The sequence below is a fragment of the Nerophis lumbriciformis genome, linkage group LG21 (genome assembly GCF_033978685.3).
Source record: "Nerophis lumbriciformis linkage group LG21, RoL_Nlum_v2.1, whole genome shotgun sequence".
Taxonomy (NCBI): Eukaryota; Metazoa; Chordata; class Actinopteri; order Syngnathiformes; family Syngnathidae; genus Nerophis; species Nerophis lumbriciformis.
This window is the reverse complement of record NC_084568.2, coordinates 41,522,501-41,550,000: the sequence shown is the minus strand read 5'-3', so window position 1 is coordinate 41,550,000 and position 27,500 is coordinate 41,522,501. Positions and strand designations below refer to the sequence as shown.

Here is a 27,500-nt window from a genome sequence, read left to right as displayed (position 1 = left end):
AAAAAATACAATTTAAATTAAACATTTTTAAAATATAATGTTTTTAATTTAAATATATTTTTTTAAATCAATTAAGAATCTTTACAAATAAGAATGAATTTTTTCGACACCCCTCTAGGGTTGTACAATATACCAGTACTAGTATAGTACCGCAATACTAATGAATCATATTCAGTACTATACCGCCTCTAAAAAGTACAGATTCCCTTCTTCTTCTTCTTTTTTTTAACGGGCATGACGGCGCGTCGTCATGTCGTGACATTGCTGGTTTTACCAGCAGAGGAGCATGTTGGGCAGCGCGCACACACACAGAGTACTTACAAGCTGACACAGGGTGGAGACAGAAAAGGGAGAATGGACGCATTTTGGTGTAAAAAAGTAAAGATAAAGGTGAAGTTATAACACTGAAACACCCTCAGGAAGAGGTGATTTAAGACATGGCTAGCTAGCTAGCGGCTAACGTCCATCCGCAGTGTTTTAAATCACTAATCCTCGTCTCCATGGCGACCCCTGTTGTGTACATAGTATATTATAGTATTGATTTGTTGTGTACATAGTTAGTATATTATAGTATTAATTGGTATGTACATAGTTAGTATATTATAGTATTAATTGTTGTGTACATAGTAAATTAAAGTATTAATTGTTGTGTACATAGTATATTATAGTATTAAGTGTTGTGTACATAGTAAATTAAAGTATTAACTGTTGCGTACGTAGGTAGTATATTACATTATTAATTGTTGTGTACATAGTTAGTATATTATAGTATTAATTGTTGTGTACATAGTAAATTAAAGTATTAATTGTTGTGTACATAGTAAATTAAAGTATTCATTGTTGTGTACATAGTGAGTACATTACATTATTAATTGTTGTGTACATAGTATATTATAGTATAAATTGTTGTGTACATAGTATATTATAGTATTAATTGTTGTGTACATAGTATATTATAGTATTAATTGTTGTGTACATAGTACATTATAGTATTGATTTGTTGTGTACATAGTTAGTATATTACATTTGTAATTGTTGTGTACATAGTTAGTATATTATAGTACTCATTTTTGTGTACATAGTATATTACACTATTAATTGTTGTGTACATAGTTAGTATATTATAGTATTAACTGTTGTGTACATAGTATATTATAGTATTAATTGTTGTGTACATAGTACATTATAGTATTGATTTGTTGTGTACATAGGTAGTATATTACAATATTAATTGTTGTTTACATAGTACATTATAGTATTGATTTGTTGTGTACATAGTTAGTATATTACATTTTTAATTGTTGTGTACATAGTTAGTATATTATAGTATTCACTGTTGTGTACATAGTATATTATAGTATTGATTTGTTATGTACATAGTATGTTACATTTTTAATTGTTGTGTACATAGTTAGTATATTATAGTACTCATTTTTGTGTACATAGTATATTACATTATTAATTGTTGTGTACATGGTATATTATAGTATTAATTGTTGTGTACATAGTACATTATAGTATTGATTTGTTGTGCACATAGTTAGTATATTACATTTGTAATTGTTGTGTACATAGTTAGTATATTATAGTACTCATTTTTGTGTACATAGTATATTACATTATTAATTGTTGTGTACATAGTATATTATAGTATTAATTGTTGTGTACATAGTATATTATAGTATTAATTGTTGTGTACATAGTACATTATAGTATTGATTTGTTGTGCACATAGTTAGTATATTACATTTGTAATTGTTGTGTACATAGTTAGTATATTATAGTACCCATTTTTGTGTACATAGTTAGTATATTATAGTATTAATTGTTGTGTACATAGTTAGTATATTATAGTATTAATTGTTGTGTACATAGTATATTATAGTATTAATTGTTGTGTACATAGTACATTATAGTATTGATTTGTTGTGTACATAGGTAGTATATTACAATATTAATTGTTGTTTACATAGTACATTATAGTATTGATTTGTTGTGTACATAGTTAGTATATTACATTTTTAATTGTTGTGTACATAGTTAGTATATTATAGTATTAATTGTTGTGTACATAGTTAGTATATTATAGTATTCACTGTTGTGTACATAGTATATTATAGTATTGATTTGTTATGTACATAGTATGTTACATTTTTAATTGTTGTGTACATAGTTAGTATATTATAGTACTCATTTTTGTGTACATAGTATATTACATTATTAATTGTTGTGTACATGGTATATTATAGTATTCATTGTTGTGTACATAGTACATTATAGTATTGATTTGTTGTGTACATAGTTAGTATATTACATTTGTAATTGTTGTGTACATAGTTAGTTAAACTCATTCTTACTTTTAGGAAACATGTAAGACCACAGTTTTAATATAAGTACTCATAACAAATCGTAGTACTTATATTAAAACTGTGGTCTTACATGTTTCCTAAAAGTAAGAATGAGTTTAATACCTATTTTGTTTGCATGATTTTATGTTACATTAAAACTACGAAAAAAATATTTGAATTTACTATGTACACAACAATTAATACTATAATATACTAACTATGTACACAACAATTAATACTTTAATTTACTATGTACACGACAATTAATACTATAATATACTAACTATGTACACAACAATTAATACTTTAATTTACTATGTACACAACAATTAAAACTATAATTCACTAACTATGTACATACCAATTAATACTATTATATACTAACTATGTACACAACAAATCAATACTATAATATACTATGTACACAACAATTAATACTATAATATACTATGTACACAACAACTAATACTATAATATACTATGTACACAACAATTAATACTTTAATTTACTATGTACACAACAATTAATACTATAATATACTAACTATGTACATACCAATTAATACTATAATATACTAACTATGTACACAACAAATCAATACTATAATATACTATGTACACAACAGGTGTCGCCATGGAGACGAGGATTAGTGATTTAAAACACTGCGGATGGACGTTAGCCGCTAGCTAGCTAGCCATGTCTTAAAGCAGCTCTTCCTGAGGGTGTTTCAGTGTTATAACTTCACCTTTATCTTTACTTTTTTACACCAAAATGCGTCCATTCTCCCTTTTCTGTCTCCACACTGTGTCTGCTTGTAAGTACTCTGTGCGTGTGCGCTGCCCAACATGCTCCTCTGCTGGTAAAACCAGCAATGTCACGACGTGACGACGCGCCGTCATGCCCGTTAAAAAAAAAGAAGAAGAAGGGAATCTGTACTTTTTAGAGGCGGTATAGTACTGAATGTGATTCATTAGTATTGCGGTACTATACTAGTACCGGTATATTGTACAACCCTAGTACTTGATATAGAGGGGTGTCGAAAAAATTCATTCTTATTTGTAAAGATTCTTAATTGATTTAAAAAATATATATTTAAATTTTAAAAATCATATTTTAAGGGGAAAAGTGACAAAAACAACAACATCCCATATTTCGCGACAGTTTATATATTTCATGACATTTTATGTCTTTTTTTTTTTTTACATTCATTTATTTCAACTGCCATTGTATTTCTTATATTTTATTAATTTAAAGGCCTTTTATTTTTTGATGCATTCATGATTCACTGAAAAGCGTCCTGAAAAACACTGAACTTGTTGTGTACATAGTATATTATAGTATTAATTGTTGTGTACATAGTATATTATAGTATTAATTGTTGTGTACATAGTATATTATAGTATTAATTGTTGTGTACATAGTTAGTATATTATAGTATTAATTGTTGTGTACATAGTTAGTATATTATAGTATTAATTGTTGTGTACATAGTATATTATAGTATTAATTGTTGTGTACATAGTTAGTATATTATAGTATTAATTGTTGTGTACATAGTTAGTATATTATAGTATTAATTGTTGTGTACATAGTATATTATAGTATTAATTGTTGTGTACATAGTTAGTATATTATAGTATTAATTGTTGTGTACATAGTATATTATAGTATTCATTGTTGTGTACATAGTACATTATAGTATTGATTTGTTGTGCACATAGTTAGTATATTACATTTGTAATTGTTGTGTACATAGTTAGTATATTATAGTATAAATTGTTGTGTACATAGTACATTATAGTATTGATTTGTTGTGTACATAGTTAGTATATTACATTTGTAATTGTTGTGTACATAGTTAGTATATTATAGTACCCATTTTTGTGTACATAGTATATTACACTATTAATTGTTGTGTACATAGTTAGTATATTATAGTATTAATTGTTGTGTACATAGTATATTATAGTATTAATTGTTGTGTACATAGTACATTATAGTATTGATTTGTTGTGTACATAGGTAGTATATTACAATATTAATTGTTGTTTACATAGTACATTATAGTATTGATTTGTTGTGTACATAGTTAGTATATTACATTTTTAATTGTTGTGTACATAGTTAGTATATTATAGTATTCACTGTTGTGTACATAGTATATTATAGTATTGATTTGTTATGTACATAGTATGTTACATTTTTAATTGTTGTGTACATAGTTAGTATATTATAGTACTCATTTTTGTGTACATAGTATATTACACTATTAATTGTTGTGTACATAGTTAGTATATTACATTTGTAATTGTTGTGTACATAGTTAGTATATTATAGTACCCATTTTTGTGTACATAGTTAGTATATTATAGTATTAATTGTTGTGTACATAGTATATTATAGTATTAATTGTTGTGTACATAGTACATTATAGTATTGATTTGTTGTGTACATAGGTAGTATATTACAATACTAATTGTTGTTTACATAGTACATTATAGTATTGATTTGTTGTGTACATAGTTAGTATATTACATTTTTAATTGTTGTGTACATAGTTAGTATATTATAGTACTCATTTTTGTGTACATAGTATATTACATTATTAATTGTTGTGTACATAGTTAGTATATTATAGTATTAATTGTTGTGTACATAGTATATTATAGTATTCATTGTTGTGTACATAGTTAGTATATTACATTTGTAATTGTTGTGTACATAGTTAGTTAAACTCATTCTTACTTTTAGGAAACATGTAAGACCACAGTTTTAATATAAGTACTCATAACAAATCGTAGTACTTATATTAAAACTGTGGTCTTACATGTTTCCTAAAAGTAAGAATGAGTTTAATACCTATTTTGTTTGCATGATTTTATGTTACATTAAAACTACGAAAAAAATATTTGAATTTACTATGTACACAACAATTAATACTATAATATACTAACTACGTACACAACAATTAATACTTTAATTTACTATGTACACAACAATTAAAACTATAATTCACTAACTATGTACATACCAATTAATACTATTATATACTAACTATGTACACAACAAATCAATACTATAATATACTATGTACACAACAATTAATATTATAATATACTATGTACACAACAATTAATACTATAATATACTATGTACACAACAATTAATACTTTAATTTACTATGTACACAACAATTAATACTATAATATACTAACTATGTACATACCAATTAATACTATAATATACTAACTATGTACACAACAAATCAATACTATAATATACTATGTGCACAACAGGTGTCGCCATGGAGACGAGGATTAGTGATTTAAAACACTGCGGATGGACGTTAGCCGCTAGCTAGCTAGCCATGTCTTAAATCACCTCTTCCTGAAGGTGTTTCAGTGTTATAACGTCACCTTTATCTTTACTTTTTTACACCAAAATGCGTCCATTCTCCCTTTTTTGTCTCCACAACGTGTCTGCTTTTAAGTACTCGGTGCGTGTGCGCTGCCCAACATGCTCCTCTGCTGGTAAAACCAGCAATGTCACGACGTGACGACGCGCCGTCATGCCCGTTAAAAAAAAAGAAGAAGAAGGGAATCTGTACTTTTTAGAGGCGGTATAGTACTGAATGTGATTCATTAGTATTGCGGTACTATACTAGTACCGGTATATAGTACAACCCTAGTACTTGTTATAGAGGGGTGTCGAAAAAATTCATTCTTATTTGTAAAGATTCTTAATTGATTTAAAAAATATATATTTAAATTTTAAAAATTATATTTTAAGGGGAAAAGTGACAAAAACAACAACATCCCATATTTCGCGACAGTTTATATATTTCATGACATTTTCTGTCTTTTTTTTTTTTACATTCATTTATTTCAACTGCCATTGTATTTCTTATATTTTATTAATTTAAAGGCCTTTTATTTTTTGATGCATTCACGATTCACTGAAAAGCGTCCTGAAAAACACTGAACTATGAAATAGCGTGAATCGGTATAAAAAAAAACAGAAAAGAAGGTGTGGTTGTGGGTGGGATTACAGAAATGATCATGAAATAAAAAGATTGGGGATGCAGGGATGCACGTACTATAAAGCCGCCTTTAACATTCCACTCATCTCGGTTTGGCGCGCTTTCAGCCTCAAGGATCGTAGGCTAATTACCGAGCTTCTTTGAACGCATCACTCTCAAGGCGCCATGCTAGCAAACTAGAATCAAAGAATCAGTCTTTAATAATGATGAGAAAGAGTCTCTTGTAATTACTTGACTACGTGTCGGCCACAACAAAAAGACATGTTTGACTCAGGAGGAGACTGAGGGCAGATGCAGCAAAGGGGAGACTGTGGAGTCTAACACTACAGTAGCGCCCAGAGCTAAAGCAACAGGGTAAGCTAACGCTAGCATGTTGTTTTTGTCACTTTTCCCCTTAAAATATAATTTTTAAAATTTAAATATATATTTTTTAAATCAATTAAGAATCTTTACAAATAAGAATGAATTTTTTCGACACCCCTATACAACAAGTACTAGGGTTGTACAATATACCGGTACTAGTATAGTACCGCAATACTAATGAATCATATTCAGTACTATACCGCCTCTAAAAAGTACAGATTCCCTTCTTCTTCTTTTTTTTAACGGGCATGACAGCGCGTCGTCACGTCGTGACATTGCTGGTTTTACCAGCAGAGGAGCATGTTGGGCAGCGCGCACACGCACAGAGTACTTACAAGCAGACACAGCGTGGAGACAGAAAAGGGAGAATGGACGCATTTTGGTGTAAAAAGTAAAGATAAAGGTGAAGTTATAACACTGAAACACCCTCAGGAAGAGCTGCTTTAAGACATGGCTAGCTAGCTAGCGGCTAACATATATCCGCAGTGTTTTAAATCACTAATCCTCGTCTCCATGGCGACACCTGTTGTGTACATAGTATATTATAGTATTGATTTGTTGTGTACATAGGTAGTATATTACAGTATTAGTTGTTGTGTACATAGTATATTATAATATTATTGGTATGTACATAGTTAGTATATACTAGTATTAATTGGTATGTACATAGTTAGTATATTATAGTATTAATTGTTGTGTACATAGTAAATTAAAGTATTAATTGTTGTGTACATAGTATATTATAGTATTAATTGTTGTTTACATAGTATATTATAGTATTAATTGTTGTGTACATAGTATATTATAGTATTGATTTGTTGTGTACATAGTTAGTATATAATAGTATTAATTGGTATGTACATAGTTAGTGAATTATAGTTTTAATTGTTGTATACATAGTAAATTAAAGTATTAATTGTTGTGTACATAGTTAGTATATTATAGTATTAATTGTTGTGTACATAGTAAATTAAAGTATTAATTGTTGTGTACGTAGTTAGTATATTATAGTATTAATTGTTGTGTACATAGTAAATTAAAGTATTAATTGTTGTGTATGTAGTTAGTATATTACATTTTTAATTGTTGTGTAAATAGTTAGTATATCATAGTATTCATTGTTGTGTACATAGTATATTACATTATTAATTGTTGTGTACATAGTATATTATAGTATAAATTGTTGTGTACATAGTACATTATAGTATTGATTTGTTGTGTGCATAGTATATTATAGTATTAATTGTTGTGTACATAGTAAATTAAAGTATTAATTGTTGTGTACGTAGTTTGTATATTATATTATTAATTGTTATGTCCATAGTATATTATAGTATTAATTGTTGTGTACATAGTGAGTACATTACATTATTAATTGTTGTGTACATAGTATATTATAGTATAAATTGTTGTGTACATAGTACATTATAGTATTGATTTGTTGTGTACATAGTTAGTATATTATAGTATTAATTGTTGTGTACATAGTATATTATAGTATTAATTGTTGTGTACATAGTGAGTACATTACATTATTAATTGTTGTGTACATAGTATATTATAGTATAAATTGTTGTGTACATAGTACATTATAGTATTGATTTGTTGTGTACATAGTTAGTATATTATAGTATTAATTGTTGTGTACATAGTTAGTATATTATAGTATTAATTGTTGTGTACATAGTATATTATAGTATTAATTGTTTTGTACATAGTACATTATAGTATTGATTTGTTGTGTACATAGTATATTACAATATTAATTGTTGTTTACATAGTATATTATAGTATTAATTGTTGTGCACATAGTACATTATAGTATTGATTTGTTGTGTACATAGTTAGTATATTACAATATTAATTGTTGTTTACATAGTATATTACATTTTTAATTGTTGTGTACATAGTTAGTATATTATAGTATTCATTGTTGTGTACATAGTATATTACATTTTTAATTTTTGTGTACATAGTTAGTATATTATAGTATTAATTGTTGTGTACATAGTTAGTATATTATAGTATTAATTGTTGTGTACATAGTACATTATAGTATTGATTTGTTGTGTACATAGTTAGTATATTACAATATTAATTGTTGTGTACATAGTATATTACATTTTTAATTGTTGTGTACATAGTTAGTATATTATAGTATTCATTGTTGTGTACATAGTATATTACATTTTTAATTTTTGTGTACATAGTTAGTATATTATAGTATTAATTGTTGTGTACATAGTTAGTATATTATAGTATTAATTGTTGTGTACATAGTTAGTATATTATAGTATTAATTGGTATGTACATAGTATATTATAGTATGAATTTTTGTGTACATAGTATATTATAGTATTAATTGTTGTGTACATAGTTAGTATATTATAGTATTGTGTACATAGTTATTATATTATATTTATATTTGTTGTGTACATAGTTAGTATATTATTTTAATTGGTGTGTACATACTATATTATAGTATTACTTGTGTACATAGTTTTTATATATAACATTTGTTGTGTACATAGTATATTATAGTAAAAATTGTTGTGTACATAGTATATTATAATCTTAATTGTGTACATAATTAGTAAATTATAACATTTCTTGTGTACATAGTATTGTATAGTAACAATTATTGTGTACATAGTACATTATAGTATTAATTGTGTACATAGTTAGTATATAAGACATTTGTTGTGTACATAGTATATTATAGTATTGATTGTGTACATGGTTAGTAAATTATCACATTTGTTGTGTACATAGTACATTATATATATTGTTGATATTAATTAGTCAATCAGAACTGCTTGCCTGGTGTGAACAAATACTACAAAGAAAAAAAAATACAACAAATACTACGTACTGTGAATACACTACATGTACATGGGATATGTCCACACTGTACATGTGAATACGTTATAACGGCCAACAATAAGCAGTAATCCTCTCAATATGAATATCAATATCATAAGTCAGCTGCACCACCCCTGCTAGCCCACCTTGCTCGTGTGCAACGTTGTCACACAACATCCATTCAAGTCCTTTTGACGGTGAAGAAGACGAGAAAGATGGAACATCGATGGAGACAAAAAGTGCTGCTAAAAATAATGAGGCAACATACGCCAGCAGGAGACACAAGCTGCTCTTTAACCCAATATCTGGGTTAACTTGGTCTGGACAATCTGCTCCACTTGTCTTAATCCTCGCCTGCACACACTCACACCACACTTGGCCCAATACTGATAATCATGCACACTCATCATACACAACACCATGTACAACATCAGATTAAAACACTAATACTATACACAACATCATGTTACAACACTAATACTATACACTCATCATACACAACATCATGTACAACATCATATTACAACACTAATACTATACACTCATCATACACAACATCATGTACAACATCACATTACAACACTAATACTATACACTCATCATACACAACATCATGTACAACATCATATTACAACACTAATACTATACACTCATCATACACAACATCATGTACAACATCATATTACAACACTAATACTATACACTCATCATACACAACACCATGTACAACATCATGTTACAACACTAATCATGCACAACATCATATTACAACACTAATACTATACACTCATCATACACAACACCATGTACAACATCATGTTACAACACTAATCATGCACAACATCATATTACAACACTAATACTATACACTCATCATACACAACACCATGTACAACATCACATTACAACACTAATCATACACAACATCATGTACAACATCATATTACAACACTAATAATATACACTCATCATACACAACATCATGTACAACATCATATTACAACACTAATACTATACACTCATCATACACAACATCATGTACAACATCATATTACAACACTAATACTATACACTCATCATACACAACATCATGTACAACATCATATTACAACACTAATACTATACACTCATCATACACAACATCATGTACAACATCATATTACAACACTAATACTATACACTCATCATACACAACATCATGTACAACATCATATTACAACACTAATAATATACACTCATCATACACAACATCATGTACAACATCATATTACAACACTAATACTATACACTCATCATACACAACATCATGTACATCATATTACAACACTAATACTATACACTCATCATACACAACATCATGTACAACATCATATTACAACACTAATACTATACACTCATCATACACAACATCATGTACAACATCATATTACAACACTAATACTATACACAACATCATGTACAACATCATATTACAAGACTAATACAATACACTCATCATACACAACATCATGTACAACATCATATTACAACACTAATACTATACACAACATCATGTACAACATCATATCACAACACTAATACTATACACTCATCATACATAACATAATGTACAACATCATATTACAACACTAATACTATACACTCATCATACACAACATCATGTACAACATCATATTACAACACTAATACTATACACTCATCATACACAACATCATGTACAACATCATATTACAACACTAATACTATACACTCATCATACACAACATCATGTACAACATCATATTACAACACTAATCTTACACAACATCATGTTACAACACTATTAATACACAACACCAATAACACAATACTGCTAATACTATACACTCATCATACACAACATCATGTACAACATCATATTACAACACTAATTATATACACTCATCATACACAACATCATGTACAACATCATATTACAACACTAATCTTACACAACATCATGTTACAACACTATTAATACACAACACCAATAACACAATACTGCTAATCATGTACACTCATCATACACAACATCATGTACAACATCATATTACAACACTAATACTATACACTCATCATACACAACATCATGTACAACATCATATTACAACACTAATACTATACACTCATCATACACAACATCATGTACAACATCATATTACAACACTAATACTATACACTCATCATACACAACATCATGTACAACATCATATTACAACACTAATACTATACACTCATCATACACAACATCAAGTACAACATCATATTACAACACTAATCTTACACAACATCATGTTACAACACTATTAATACACAACACCAATAACACAATACTGCTAATACTATACACTCATCATACACAACATCATGTACAACATCATATTACAACACTAATACTATACACTCATCATACACAACATCATGTACAACATCATATTACAACACTAATACTATACACTCATCATACACAACATCATGTACAACATCAGATTACAACACTAATACTATACACTCATCATACACAACATCATGTACAACATCAGATTACAACACTAATACTATACACTCATCATACACAACATCATGTACAACATCACATTACAACACTAATCATACACAACATCATGTACAACATCAGATTACAACACTAATCTTACACAACATCATGTTACAACACTAATACTATACACTCATCATACACAACATCATGTACAACATCATATTACAACACTAATACTATACACTCATCATACACAACATCATGTACAACATCATGTTACAACACTAATACTATACACTCATCATACACAACATCATGTACAACATCAGATTACAACACTAATACTATACACTCATCATACACAACATCATGTACAACATCATATTACAACACTAATACTATACACTCATCATACACAACATCATGTACAACATCATATTACAACACTAATACTATACACTCATCATACACAACATCATGTACAACATCATATTACAACACTAATACTATACACTCATCATACACAACATCATGTACAACATCAGATTACAACACTAATACTATACACTCATCATACACAACATCATGTACAACATCACATTACAACACTAATCATACACAACATCATGTACAACATCAGATTACAACACTAATCTTACACAACATCATGTTACAACACTAATACTATACACTCATCATACACAACATCATGTACAACATCAGATTACAACACTAATACTATACACTCATCATACACAACATCATGTACAACATCAGATTACAACACTAATACTATACACTCATCATACACAACATCATGTACAACATCATGTTACAACACTAATACTATACACTCATCATACACAACATCATGTACAACATCAGATTACAACACTAATACTATACACTCATCATACACAACATCATGTACAACATCAGATTACAACACTAATACTATACACTCATCATACACAACATCATGTACAACATCACATTACAACACTAATCATACACAACATCATGTACAACATCAGATTACAACACTAATCTTACACAACATCATGTTACAACACTAATACTATACACTCATCATACACAACATCATGTACAACATCATATTACAACACTAATACTATACACTCATCATACACAACATCATGTACAACATCATGTTACAACACTAATACTATACACTCATCATACACAACATCATGTACAACATCATATTACAACACTAATACTATACACTCATCATACACAACATCATGTACAACATCATATTACAACACTAATACTATACACTCATCATACACAACATCATGTACAACATCATATTACAACACTAATCTTACACAACATCATGTTACAACACTATTAATACACAACACCAATAACACAATACTGCTAATACTATACACTCATCATACACAACATCATGTACAACATCATATTACAACACTAATTATATACACTCATCATACACAACATCATGTACAACATCATATTACAACACTAATCTTACACAACATCATGTTACAACACTATTAATACACAACACCAATAACACAATACTGCTAATCATGTACACTCATCATACACAACATCATGTACAACATCATATTACAACACTAATACTATACACTCATCATACACAACATCATGTACAACATCATATTACAACACTAATACTATACACTCATCATACACAACATCAAGTACAACATCATATTACAACACTAATCTTACACAACATCATGTTACAACACTATTAATACACAACACCAATAACACAATACTGCTAATACTATACACTCATCATACACAACATCATGTACAACATCATGTACAACACTAATACTATACACTCATCATACACAACATCATGTACAACATCATATTACAACACTAATACTATACACTCATCATACACAACATCATGTACAACATCATATTACAACACTAATACTATACACTCATCATACACAACATCATGTACAACATCACATTACAACACTAATACTATACACTCATCATACACAACATCATGTACAACATCATATTACAACACTAATACTATACACTCATCATACACAACATCATGCACAACATCATATTACAACACTAATACTATACACTCATCATACACAACATCATGTACAACATCAGATTACAACACTAATACTATACACTCATCATACACAACATCATGTACAACATCATGTTACAACACTAATACTATACACTCATCATACACAACATCATGTACAACATCACATTACAACACTAATCATACACAACATCATGCACAACATCATATTACAACACTAATACTATACACTCATCATACACAACATCATGTACAACATCATATTACAACACTAATACTATACACTCATCATACACAACATCATGTACAACATCATATTACAACACTAATACTATACACTCATCATACACAACATCATGTACAACATCACATTACAACACTAATACTATACACTCATCATACACAACATCATGTACAACATCATATTACAACACTAATACTATACACTCATCATACACAACATCATGTACAACATCATATTACAACACTAATACTATACACTCATCATACACAACATCATGTACAACATCACATTACAACACTAATACTATACACTCATCATACACAACATCATGTACAACATCATATTACAACACTAATACTATACACTCATCATACAATCATACACAACATCATGTACAACACTAATACTATACACTCATCATACACAACATCATGTACAACATAATATATTACAACACTAATCTTACACAACATCATGTTACAACACTATTAATACACAACACCAATAACACAATACTGCTAATACTATACACTCATCATACACAACATCATGTACAACATCATATTACAACACTAATACTATACACTCATCATACACAACATCATGTACAACATCATATTACAACACTAATCTTACACAACATCATGTTACAACACTATTAATACACAACACCAATAACACAATACTGCTAATCATGTACACTCATCATACACAACATCATGTACAACATCATATTACAACACTAATACTATACACTCATCATACACAACATCATGTACAACATCATATTACAACACTAATACTATACACTCATCATACACAACATCATGTACAACATCATATTACAACACTAATACTATACACTCATCATACACAACATCAAGTACAACATCATATTACAACACTAATCTTACACAACATCATGTTACAACACTATTAATACACAACACCAATAACACAATACTGCTAATACTATACACTCATCATACACAACATCATGTACAACATCATATTACAACACTAATACTATACACTCATCATACACAACATCATGTACAACATCATATTACAACACTAAAACTATACACTCATCATACACAACATCATGTACAACATCATATTACAACACTAATACTACACACTCATCATACACAACATCATGTACAACATCATATTACAACACTAATACTATACACTCATCATACACAACATCATGTACAACATCATATTACAACACTAATACTATACACTCATCATACACAACATCATGTACAACATCACATTACAACACTAATACTATACACTCATCATACACAACATCATGTACAACATCATATTACAACACTAATCTTACAAAAAATCATGTTACAACACTATTTATACACAACACCAATAACACAATACTGCTAATCATGTACACTCATCATACACAACATCATGTACAACATCATATTACAACACAAATACTATACACTCATCATACAATCGTACACAACATCATGTACAACACTAATACTATACACTCATCATACACAACATCATGTACAACATCATATTACAACACTAATCTTACACAACATCATGTTACAACACTATTAAAACACAACACCAATAACACAATACTGCTAATCATGTACACTCATCATACACAACATCATGTACAACATCATATTACAACACTAATACTATACACTCATCATACACAACATCATGTACAACATCATATTACAACACTAATACTATACACTCATCATACACAACATCATGTACAACATCATATTACAACACTAATACTATACACTCATCATACACAACATCATGTACAACACTAATACTATACACTCATCATACACAACATCATGTACAACATCATATTACAACACTAATCTTACACAACATCATGTTACAACACTATTAATACACAACACCAATAACACAATACTGCTAATACTATACACTCATCATACACAACATCATGTACAACATCATATTACAACACTAATACTATACACTCATCATACACAACATCATGTACAACATCATATTACAACACTAATACTATACACTCATCATACACAACATCGTGTACAACATCATATTACAACACTAATACTATACACTCATCATACACAACATCATGTACAACATCATATTACAACACTAATCTTACACAACATCATGTTACAACACTATTAATACACAACACCAATAACACAATACTGCTAATCATGTACACTCATCATACACAACATCATGTACAACATCATATTACAACACTAATACTATACACTCATCATACACAACATCATGTACAACATCATATTACAACACTAATACTATACACTCATCATACACAACATCAAGTACAACATCATATTACAACACTAATCTTACACAACATCATGTTACAACACTATTAATACACAACACCAATAACACAATACTGCTAATACTATACACTCATCATACACAACATCATGTACAACATCATGTACAACACTAATACTATACACTCATCATACACAACATCATGTACAACATCATATTACAACACTAATACTATACACTCATCATACACAACATCATGTACAACATCATATTACAACACTAATACTATACACTCATCATACACAACATCATGTACAACATCACATTACAACACTAATACTATACACTCATCATACACAACATCATGTACAACATCATATTACAACACTAATACTATACACTCATCATACACAACATCATGCACAACATCATATTACAACACTAATACTATACACTCATCATACACAACATCATGTACAACATCAGATTACAACACTAATACTATACACTCATCATACACAACATCATGTACAACATCATGTTACAACACTAATACTATACACTCATCATACACAACATCATGTACAACATCACATTACAACACTAATCATACACAACATCATGCACAACATCATATTACAACACTAATACTATACACTCATCATACACAACATCATGTACAACATCATATTACAACACTAATACTATACACTCATCATACACAACATCATGTACAACATCATATTACAACACTAATACTATACACTCATCATACACAACATCATGTACAACATCACATTACAACACTAATACTATACACTCATCATACACAACATCATGTACAACATCATATTACAACACTAATACTATACACTCATCATACACAACATCATGTACAACATCATATTACAACACTAATACTATACACTCATCATACACAACATCATGTACAACATCACATTACAACACTAATACTATACACTCATCATACACAACATCATGTACAACATCATATTACAACACTAATACTATACACTCATCATACAATCATACACAACATCATGTACAACACTAATACTATACACTCATCATACACAACATCATGTACAACATAATATATTACAACACTAATCTTACACAACATCATGTTACAACACTATTAATACACAACACCAATAACACAATACTGCTAATACTATACACTCATCATACACAACATCATGTACAACATCATATTACAACACTAATACTATACACTCATCATACACAACATCATGTACAACATCATATTACAACACTAATCTTACACAACATCATGTTACAACACTATTAATACACAACACCAATAACACAATACTGCTAATCATGTACACTCATCATACACAACATCATGTACAACATCATATTACAACACTAATACTATACACTCATCATACACAACATCATGTACAACATCATATTACAACACTAATACTATACACTCATCATACACAACATCATGTACAACATCATATTACAACACTAATACTATACACTCATCATACACAACATCAAGTACAACATCATATTACAACACTAATCTTACACAACATCATGTTACAACACTATTAATACACAACACCAATAACACAATACTGCTAATACTATACACTCATCATACACAACATCATGTACAACATCATATTACAACACTAATACTATACACTCATCATACACAACATCATGTACAACATCATATTACAACACTAAAACTATACACTCATCATACACAACATCATGTACAACATCATATTACAACACTAATACTACACACTCATCATACACAACATCATGTACAACATCATATTACAACACTAATACTATACACTCATCATACACAACATCATGTACAACATCATATTACAACACTAATACTATACACTCATCATACACAACATCATGTACAACATCACATTACAACACTAATACTATACACTCATCATACACAACATCATGTACAACATCATATTACAACACTAATCTTACAAAAAATCATGTTACAACACTATTTATACACAACACCAATAACACAATACTGCTAATCATGTACACTCATCATACACAACATCATGTACAACATCATATTACAACACAAATACTATACACTCATCATACAATCGTACACAACATCATGTACAACACTAATACTATACACTCATCATACACAACATCATGTACAACATCATATTACAACACTAATCTTACACAACATCATGTTACAACACTATTAAAACACAACACCAATAACACAATACTGCTAATCATGTACACTCATCATACACAACATCATGTACAACATCATATTACAACACTAATACTATACACTCATCATACACAACATCATGTACAACATCATATTACAACACTAATACTATACACTCATCATACACAACATCATGTACAACATCATATTACAACACTAATACTATACACTCATCATACACAACATCATGTACAACACTAATACTATACACTCATCATACACAACATCATGTACAACATCATATTACAACACTAATCTTACACAACATCATGTTACAACACTATTAATACACAACACCAATAACACAATACTGCTAATACTATACACTCATCATACACAACATCATGTACAACATCATATTACAACACTAATACTATACACTCATCATACACAACATCATGTACAACATCATATTACAACACTAATACTATACACTCATCATACACAACATCGTGTACAACATCATATTACAACACTAATACTATACACTCATCATACACAACATCATGTACAACATCATATTACAACACTAATCTTACACAACATCATGTTACAACACTATTAATACACAACACCAATAACACAATACTGCTAATCATGTACACTCATCATACACAACATCATGCACAACATCATATTACAACACTAATACTATACACTCATCATACACAACATCATGTACAACATCATATTACAACACTAATACTATACACTCATCATACACAACATCATGCACAACATCATATTACAACACTAATACTATACACTCATCATACACAACATCATGTACAACATCATATTACAACACTAATACTATACACTCATCATGCACAACATCATGTTACAACACTAATACTATACACTCATCATACACAACATCATGTACAACATCATATTACAACACTAATACTATACACTCATCATACACAACATCATGTACAACATCATGTTACAACACTAATCATGCACAACATCATGTTACAACACTAAAACTATACACTCATCATACACAACATCATGTACAACATCAGATTACAACACTAATCATGCACAACATCATGTACAACATCATATTACAACACTAATACTATACACTCATCATACACAACATCATGTACAACATCAGATTACAACACTAATCATGCACAACATCATGTACAACATCATATTACAACACTAATACTATACACTCATCATACATAACATCATGTACATCATATTACAACACTAATACTATACACAACATCATGTACAACATCATATTACAACACTAATACTATGGGGCCAAACAAAGTTGTGAGTGCCAGCACTTTGACAAAGAAGGCGAGAACGATTATTGAATTCAACATTTCAATCCCTCTCTGCTCAAAAGCTGCTTCACTAACAAGAGTCTCTAATGAGTAATTAATTGTTCACTGTCAAGAAAATACCTACTTTGTTTCATGACTTAGATACATAGCACGGTCTTGTCCTGGTTCCCAAAACACCTCGCCTTGATGACCTTGGAGACATCTGAGCTGGTGTCGAATCCCTTCCGCAAATTAGTGGAAATCTATTAGGACTTTTTTTAAAGCACACTGCCTATTCTTACATAAAATAGTAGTCAGCATTGTGGGGGGAAATCGCTAATAAAATTCCCGTAAATTTCGCTCTTTAAGCCGCTACTTTTTTCCTGCGCTTTGAACCCCGCAGCTCATATAACGGTGCGTCTAATTTATTGATTTTGCTTTGTTGACAGCCTTATAATGCAAAACGTTAAATTTAAAAAACGCAAATACCCAGAATAGGTGTGTTATAGTTTGTGCCATGGCGCCATCTTTTGGACGAGTTTGTTCATTGCTGGTACTACAGTGCAAATCAATCATTATAATCTGCAAATAATGTGCCGTTGCCTAGCGTCTGTGCTGTGTAGAACTCGACAGGGTAACCACGTAAAACGCCATGTCAGTAGGTATTGCTTTTTAAAAAGTCGGAATGTGTCGGGTGAGACTCGGCTGTGATCCCAATATGCAGCCATACAGGTCACTCTGAGGGTGGCCGTATAAACAACTTTAACACTGTTACAAATATGCGGCACACTGTGAACCCACACCAAACAAGAATGACAAACACGTTTCGGGAGAACATCCGCACCGTAACACAACATAAACACAACAGAACAAATACCCAGAAGCCCTTGCAGCACTAACTCTTCCGGGACAATATTTCTTCTCAAAGAAGAAGAAGAAAGATAAAATGTCATGTAAAACATGTGTAGTAAACATACTGCTATACTTTTAGTGGAATGAAATGATGACATTGATTCATACACAATCTACTAATAATGATACAATATAAGAAACTGTTACAAAGTACAAGGACAAATAATTCTGATCAACAACCTTCTTGAAAATGAGATAACGTTCATCTCATATGTGAATCAAAACTGTCTTTATGAAGAGAAGTGTTGTATTGTGTTACACAACGAGGACAGGAAGTCAACATATAAGTTAGCAATTACTATCAAGTGGAAAATGGCTAGGATGAAATAAACTTTTTCAGACATGGTTTATAGATAAATGAAAACATGTCAATTATATCACTTTGTAACTATACTTGCTCCACATAACCTTCAACCATAACAACTACATTATGTTATATTATTATATAATTATATCACTTTGTAACTATACTTGCTCCACATAACCTTCAACCATAACAAATATATTGTGTTATATTATTATATAATTATATCATTTTGTAACTATACTCGCTCCACATAATCTTCAACCATAACAACTACATTGTGTTATATTATTATATAATTATATCATTTTGTAACTATACTTGCTCCACATAACCTTCAACCATAACAACTATATTGTGTTATATTATTATATAATTATATCACTTTGTAACTATACTTGCTCCACATAAACTTCAACCATAACAAATATATTGTGTTATATTATTATATAATTATATCACTTTGTAACTATACTTGCTCCACATAACCTTCAACCATAACAAATATATTGTGTTATATTATTATATAATTATATCACTTTGTAACTATACTTGCTCCACATAACCTTCAACCATAACAAATATATTGTGTTATATTATTATATAATTATATCACTTTGTAACTATACTTGCTCCACATAACCTTCAACCATAACAAATATATTGTGTTATATTATTATATAATTATATCACTTTGTAACTATACTTGCTCCACATAACCTTCAAACATAACAAATATATTGTTTTATATTATTATATAATTATATCACTTTGTAACTATACATGCTCCACATAACCTTCAACCATAACAAATATATTGTGTTATATTGTTATATGATTATATCACTTTGTAACTATACTTGCTCCACATAACTTTCAACCATAACAAATATATTGTTTTATATTATTATATAATTATATCACTTTGTAACTATACTTGCTCCACATAACCTTCAACCATAACAACTATATTGTGTTATATTATTATATAATTATATCACTTTGTAACTATACTCGCTCCACATAACCTTCAACCATAACAACTATATTGTGTTATATTATATAATTATATCACTTTGTAGCTGAATACTCGCTCCACATAAACTTCAACCATAACAACTACAATGTGTTATATAATTATATAATTATATCACTTTGTAACTATACTTGCTCCACATAACCTTCAACCATAACAAATATATTGTTTTATATTATTATATAATTATATCACTTTGTAACTATACTCGCTCCACATAACTTTCAACCATACCAACTATATTGTGTTATATTATTATATAATTATATCACTTTGTAACTATACTATAATGTGTTATATTATTATATAGTTATATCACTTTGTAACTATACTCGCTCCACATAACCTTCAACCATAATAAATATATTGTTTTTTATTATTATATAATTATATCACTTTGTAACTGAATACTCACTCCACATAACCTTCAACCATAACAAATATTCTGTTTTATATAATTATATAATTATATCACTTTGTAACTATACTCGCTCCACATAACCTTCAAACATAACAAATATATTGTTTTATATTATTATATAATTATATCACTTTGTAACTATACATGCTCCACATAACCTTCAACCATAACAACTACATTATGTTATATTATTATATCATTATATCACTTTGTAACTATACTTGCTCCACATAACCTTCAACCATAACAAATATATTATGTTATATTATTATATAATTATATCACTTTGTAACTATACTTGCTCCACATAACCTTCAACCATAACAACTATATTGTGTTATATTATTATATAATTATATCATTTTGTAACTATACTCGCTCCACATAACCTTCAACCATAACAACTATATTGTGTTATATTATTATATAATTATATCACTTTGTAACTATACTTGCTCCACATAACCTTCAAACATAACAAATATATTGTGTTATATTATTATATAATTATATCACTTTGTAACTATACTTGCTCCACATAAACTTCAACCATAACAACTACATGGAAAGAGAATAATTGAAGTGAAGTGATTTATATTTATATAGCGCTTTTCTCTAGTGACTCAAAGCACTTTACATAGTGAAAGCCAATATCTAAGTTCCATTTAAAGCAGTGTGGGTGGCACTGGGAGCAGGTGGGTAAAGTGTCTTGCCCAAGGACACAACGGCAGTGACTAGGATGGCGGAAGCGGGAATCGAACCTGCAACCCTCAAGTTGCTGGCACGGCCGCTCCACCAAACGAGCTATGCCGCCCCCGAAGAGTGAACTGCACCCCCCTAATTACTGGAGTGTGTATTCTTCTTGTCTGACCATGTGCTGCTCTCTCATACTCATCACATAAAACACTTCAATCCATCATTAATAATAATCATCACTCATCAAAGTCTCCTCTGTTTGTTGGTGGCGCTCCTGCTTAATGGCAACATTCTATTTGTCATCACACTCCCGATCAGGAGAAGCACTTGTAAAAGTACAGTATAAATGCATCAATATGCAGTGTATACATGCATCAATATGCAGTGTATATATGCATAAATATGCAGTGTATACATGCATAAATATGAAATGTATACGTGCATAAATTGGAAGTGTATACGTGCATAAATATGCAGTGTATATATGCATAAATATGCAGTGTATACATGCATATATATGCAGTATATATATGCATCAATATGAAGTGTATACATGCATAAATATGCAGTGTATACATACATAAATATGCAGTGTATATATGCATAAATATGCAGTGTATACATGCATAAATATGCAGTGTATACACTGCATATTTATGCAGTGTATATATGCATAAATATGCAGTGCATATATGCATAAATATGCAGTGTATACATACATAAATATGCAGTGTATATATGCATAAATATGCAGTGTATACATGCATAAATATGAAGTGTATACGTGCATAAATATGCAGTGTATATATGCATCAATATGTAGTGTATATATGCATAAATATGCAGTGTATACATGCATCAATATTCAGTGTATATATGCATAAATATGCAGTGTATACATGCATAAATATGCAGTGTATACATGCATAAATATGCAGTGTATACATGCATAAATATGCAGTGTATACATGCATCAATATGCAGTGTATATATGCATATATATGCAGTGTATCCATACATAAATATGCAGTGTATATATGCATAAATATGAAGTGTATACATGCATAAATATGCAGTGTATACATGCATCAATATGCAGTGTATATATGCATAAATATGAAGTGTATACATACATAAATATGCAGTGTATATATGCATAAATATGCAGTGTATACATACATAAATATGCAGTGTATTATTGCATAAATATGCAGTGTATATATGCATAAATATGCAGTGTATATATACATAAATATGAAGTGTATACATGCATAAATATGAAGTGTAAATGTGCATAAATATGCAGTGTATATATGCATCAAAGTGCAGTGTATACAAACATAAATATGCAGTGTATATATGCATAAATATGCAGTGTATACATGCATCAATATGCAGTGTATATATGCATAAATATGCAGTGTATACATATATAAATATGCAGTGTATATATGCATATATATGCAGTGTATATATGCATAAATATGCAGTGTATACATGCATCAATATGCAGTGTATACATGCATCAATATGCAGTGTATATATGCATAAATATGCAGTGTATACATACATAAATATGCAGTGTATATATGCATAAATATGCAGTGTATACATGCATAAATATGCAGCGTATACATGCATAAATATGCAGTGTATATATGCATCAATATGCAGTGTATATATGCATAAATATGCAGTGTATACATACATAAATATGCAGTGTATATATGCATATATATGCAGTGTATATATGCATAAATATGCAGTGTATACATACATAAATATGCAGTGTATATATGCATATATATGCAGTGTATATATGCATATATATGCAGTGTATATATGCATAAATATGCAGTGTATATATGCATCAATATTCAGTGTATATATATGCATCAATATGCAGTGTATACATGCATATATATGCAGGATATATATATATATATATATATATATATATATATGCAGTGTATATATATATATATATATATATATATATGCAGTATATATATATATATATATATGCATGGATATGCAGTGTATATATTTAGTGTATATATGTAGTGTATATATGCAGTGTATACTGTACATGCAGTGTATATATGCAGTAAGTATACACAGTGTATATATGTATATATATGCAGTGTATATACACAGTGTATATATGCATGTATATGCAGTGTATATATACAGTATATATACACAGTGTATGTATGCATATATATGCAGTGTATAAATGCAGTGTATATATACACTATACAGTATATACAGTGCATATATACAGTATATACAGTGTATATACATTGTATATATATATACACAGTGTATATATGCATATATACGCAGTGTATATATACAGTATATATACATATATATGTACATATACATATATATGTGTATATATATATGTATATATATACATATATACTGCATATATATGTAGTGTATATAATCAGTGTATATATGCAGTGTATATCGATATACACTATATACAGTACATACAGTGTATATACATATAGTGTATATATACACTGCATATATGCAGTGTATATATATATATATAGTGTATATATACACTGCATATATATACTGTACACTGCATATACAGTGTATGTATGCAGTGTGTGTGTATATATATATATATATATATATATATATATATATATATATATATATATATATATATATATAGTGTATTTATACACTGCATATATGTAGTGTATATATGCATATATATATACGGTGTATATATGCATATTTATACAGTGTATACAGTATATGCAGTGTACATATGCAGTGTATATATACAGTATAGAGTGTATATATACAGTATACAGTGTATATATACAGTATGCAGTGTATATATACAGTATAGAGTGTATATATACAGTATAGAGTGTATATATACAGTATACAGTATATATATAGAGTATACAGTGCATACTGGATGACGCATGAGGCTCTGCTACAAAAAGCCCGTCCAGTTCCAGTGAAACTTGAGCCTGAGGGTGTCGATGCGCCAATGAAGCCATCAGCATCAGCATGACCAACAACAATGTTTACATATGAATATTTGACTGCAGCAGCGCCCGGCGGGACCTCCTTTTTTTTCCGCCCAGTCAGCATGTTCCCACAGCGTGCACCACGTACCTGTTTGCCAGCGGTACCTGGCTCCAGTTTCCACTGCGGTTTGCGCGCCGAGTTCCCAGATGGAGAGAAAGAGCAGCGCTAGCCTCCAGAGCCGGGCGTTCCTTTCCAGGACCCCCGACGTCCCCCCTGCTGTGCCGGCCAGCCCCATGGCCACTGCCCAGCCAGCCCCCCGGCTTCCCGATGCAGGCGGCGGATCGACAGGAAGCCACGAGGTGAAGAGGTGTGTGTTGCTTTTGTCTACTCCGCCACGTCCAGGAGAGGTAATCCTGCTGGCTCCTCACTTGTCCTGAACCGGTCCTCACTTGTCCTCTGGGTCTCCTTCTCTCTCGGCTCCTTCATTACACAGAATGGCACCAATAAGACCGAGGAACAATAGATCCCAACGCCGGGTGGATGCAGCGCCTCCCTCCCTTCTTTTCCTGACACACACACACACACACACACACACACTTACACGCTATACACATAAGGACACACCCACCTGCTCTACCCTGCCTCCTCCTTTCGCATTCTAGCATCCACATACACACAAAGTACCGTGTAAAAAAAAAAAAAGCCACAGTACGATCCAGGACCTTAT

The 27,500-nt window shown here is 29.7% G+C and overlaps 1 protein-coding gene across 1 annotated transcript in view; it reads right to left on the bottom strand.

The window, feature by feature from the left end:
- Window positions 1-27,347, bottom strand: part of thsd7aa (thrombospondin, type I, domain containing 7Aa) — a 237,267-nt gene extending 209,920 nt beyond the window's left edge. The window contains exon 1 of the mRNA XM_061982352.2: window positions 26,921-27,347. Within this exon, the coding sequence (XP_061838336.2) occupies window positions 26,921-27,068 (148 nt within the window). The 5' untranslated portion in view covers window positions 27,069-27,347. The remainder of the gene's footprint in view (window positions 1-26,920) is intronic.
- Between the last annotated feature and the right edge of the window lie 153 nt (window positions 27,348-27,500).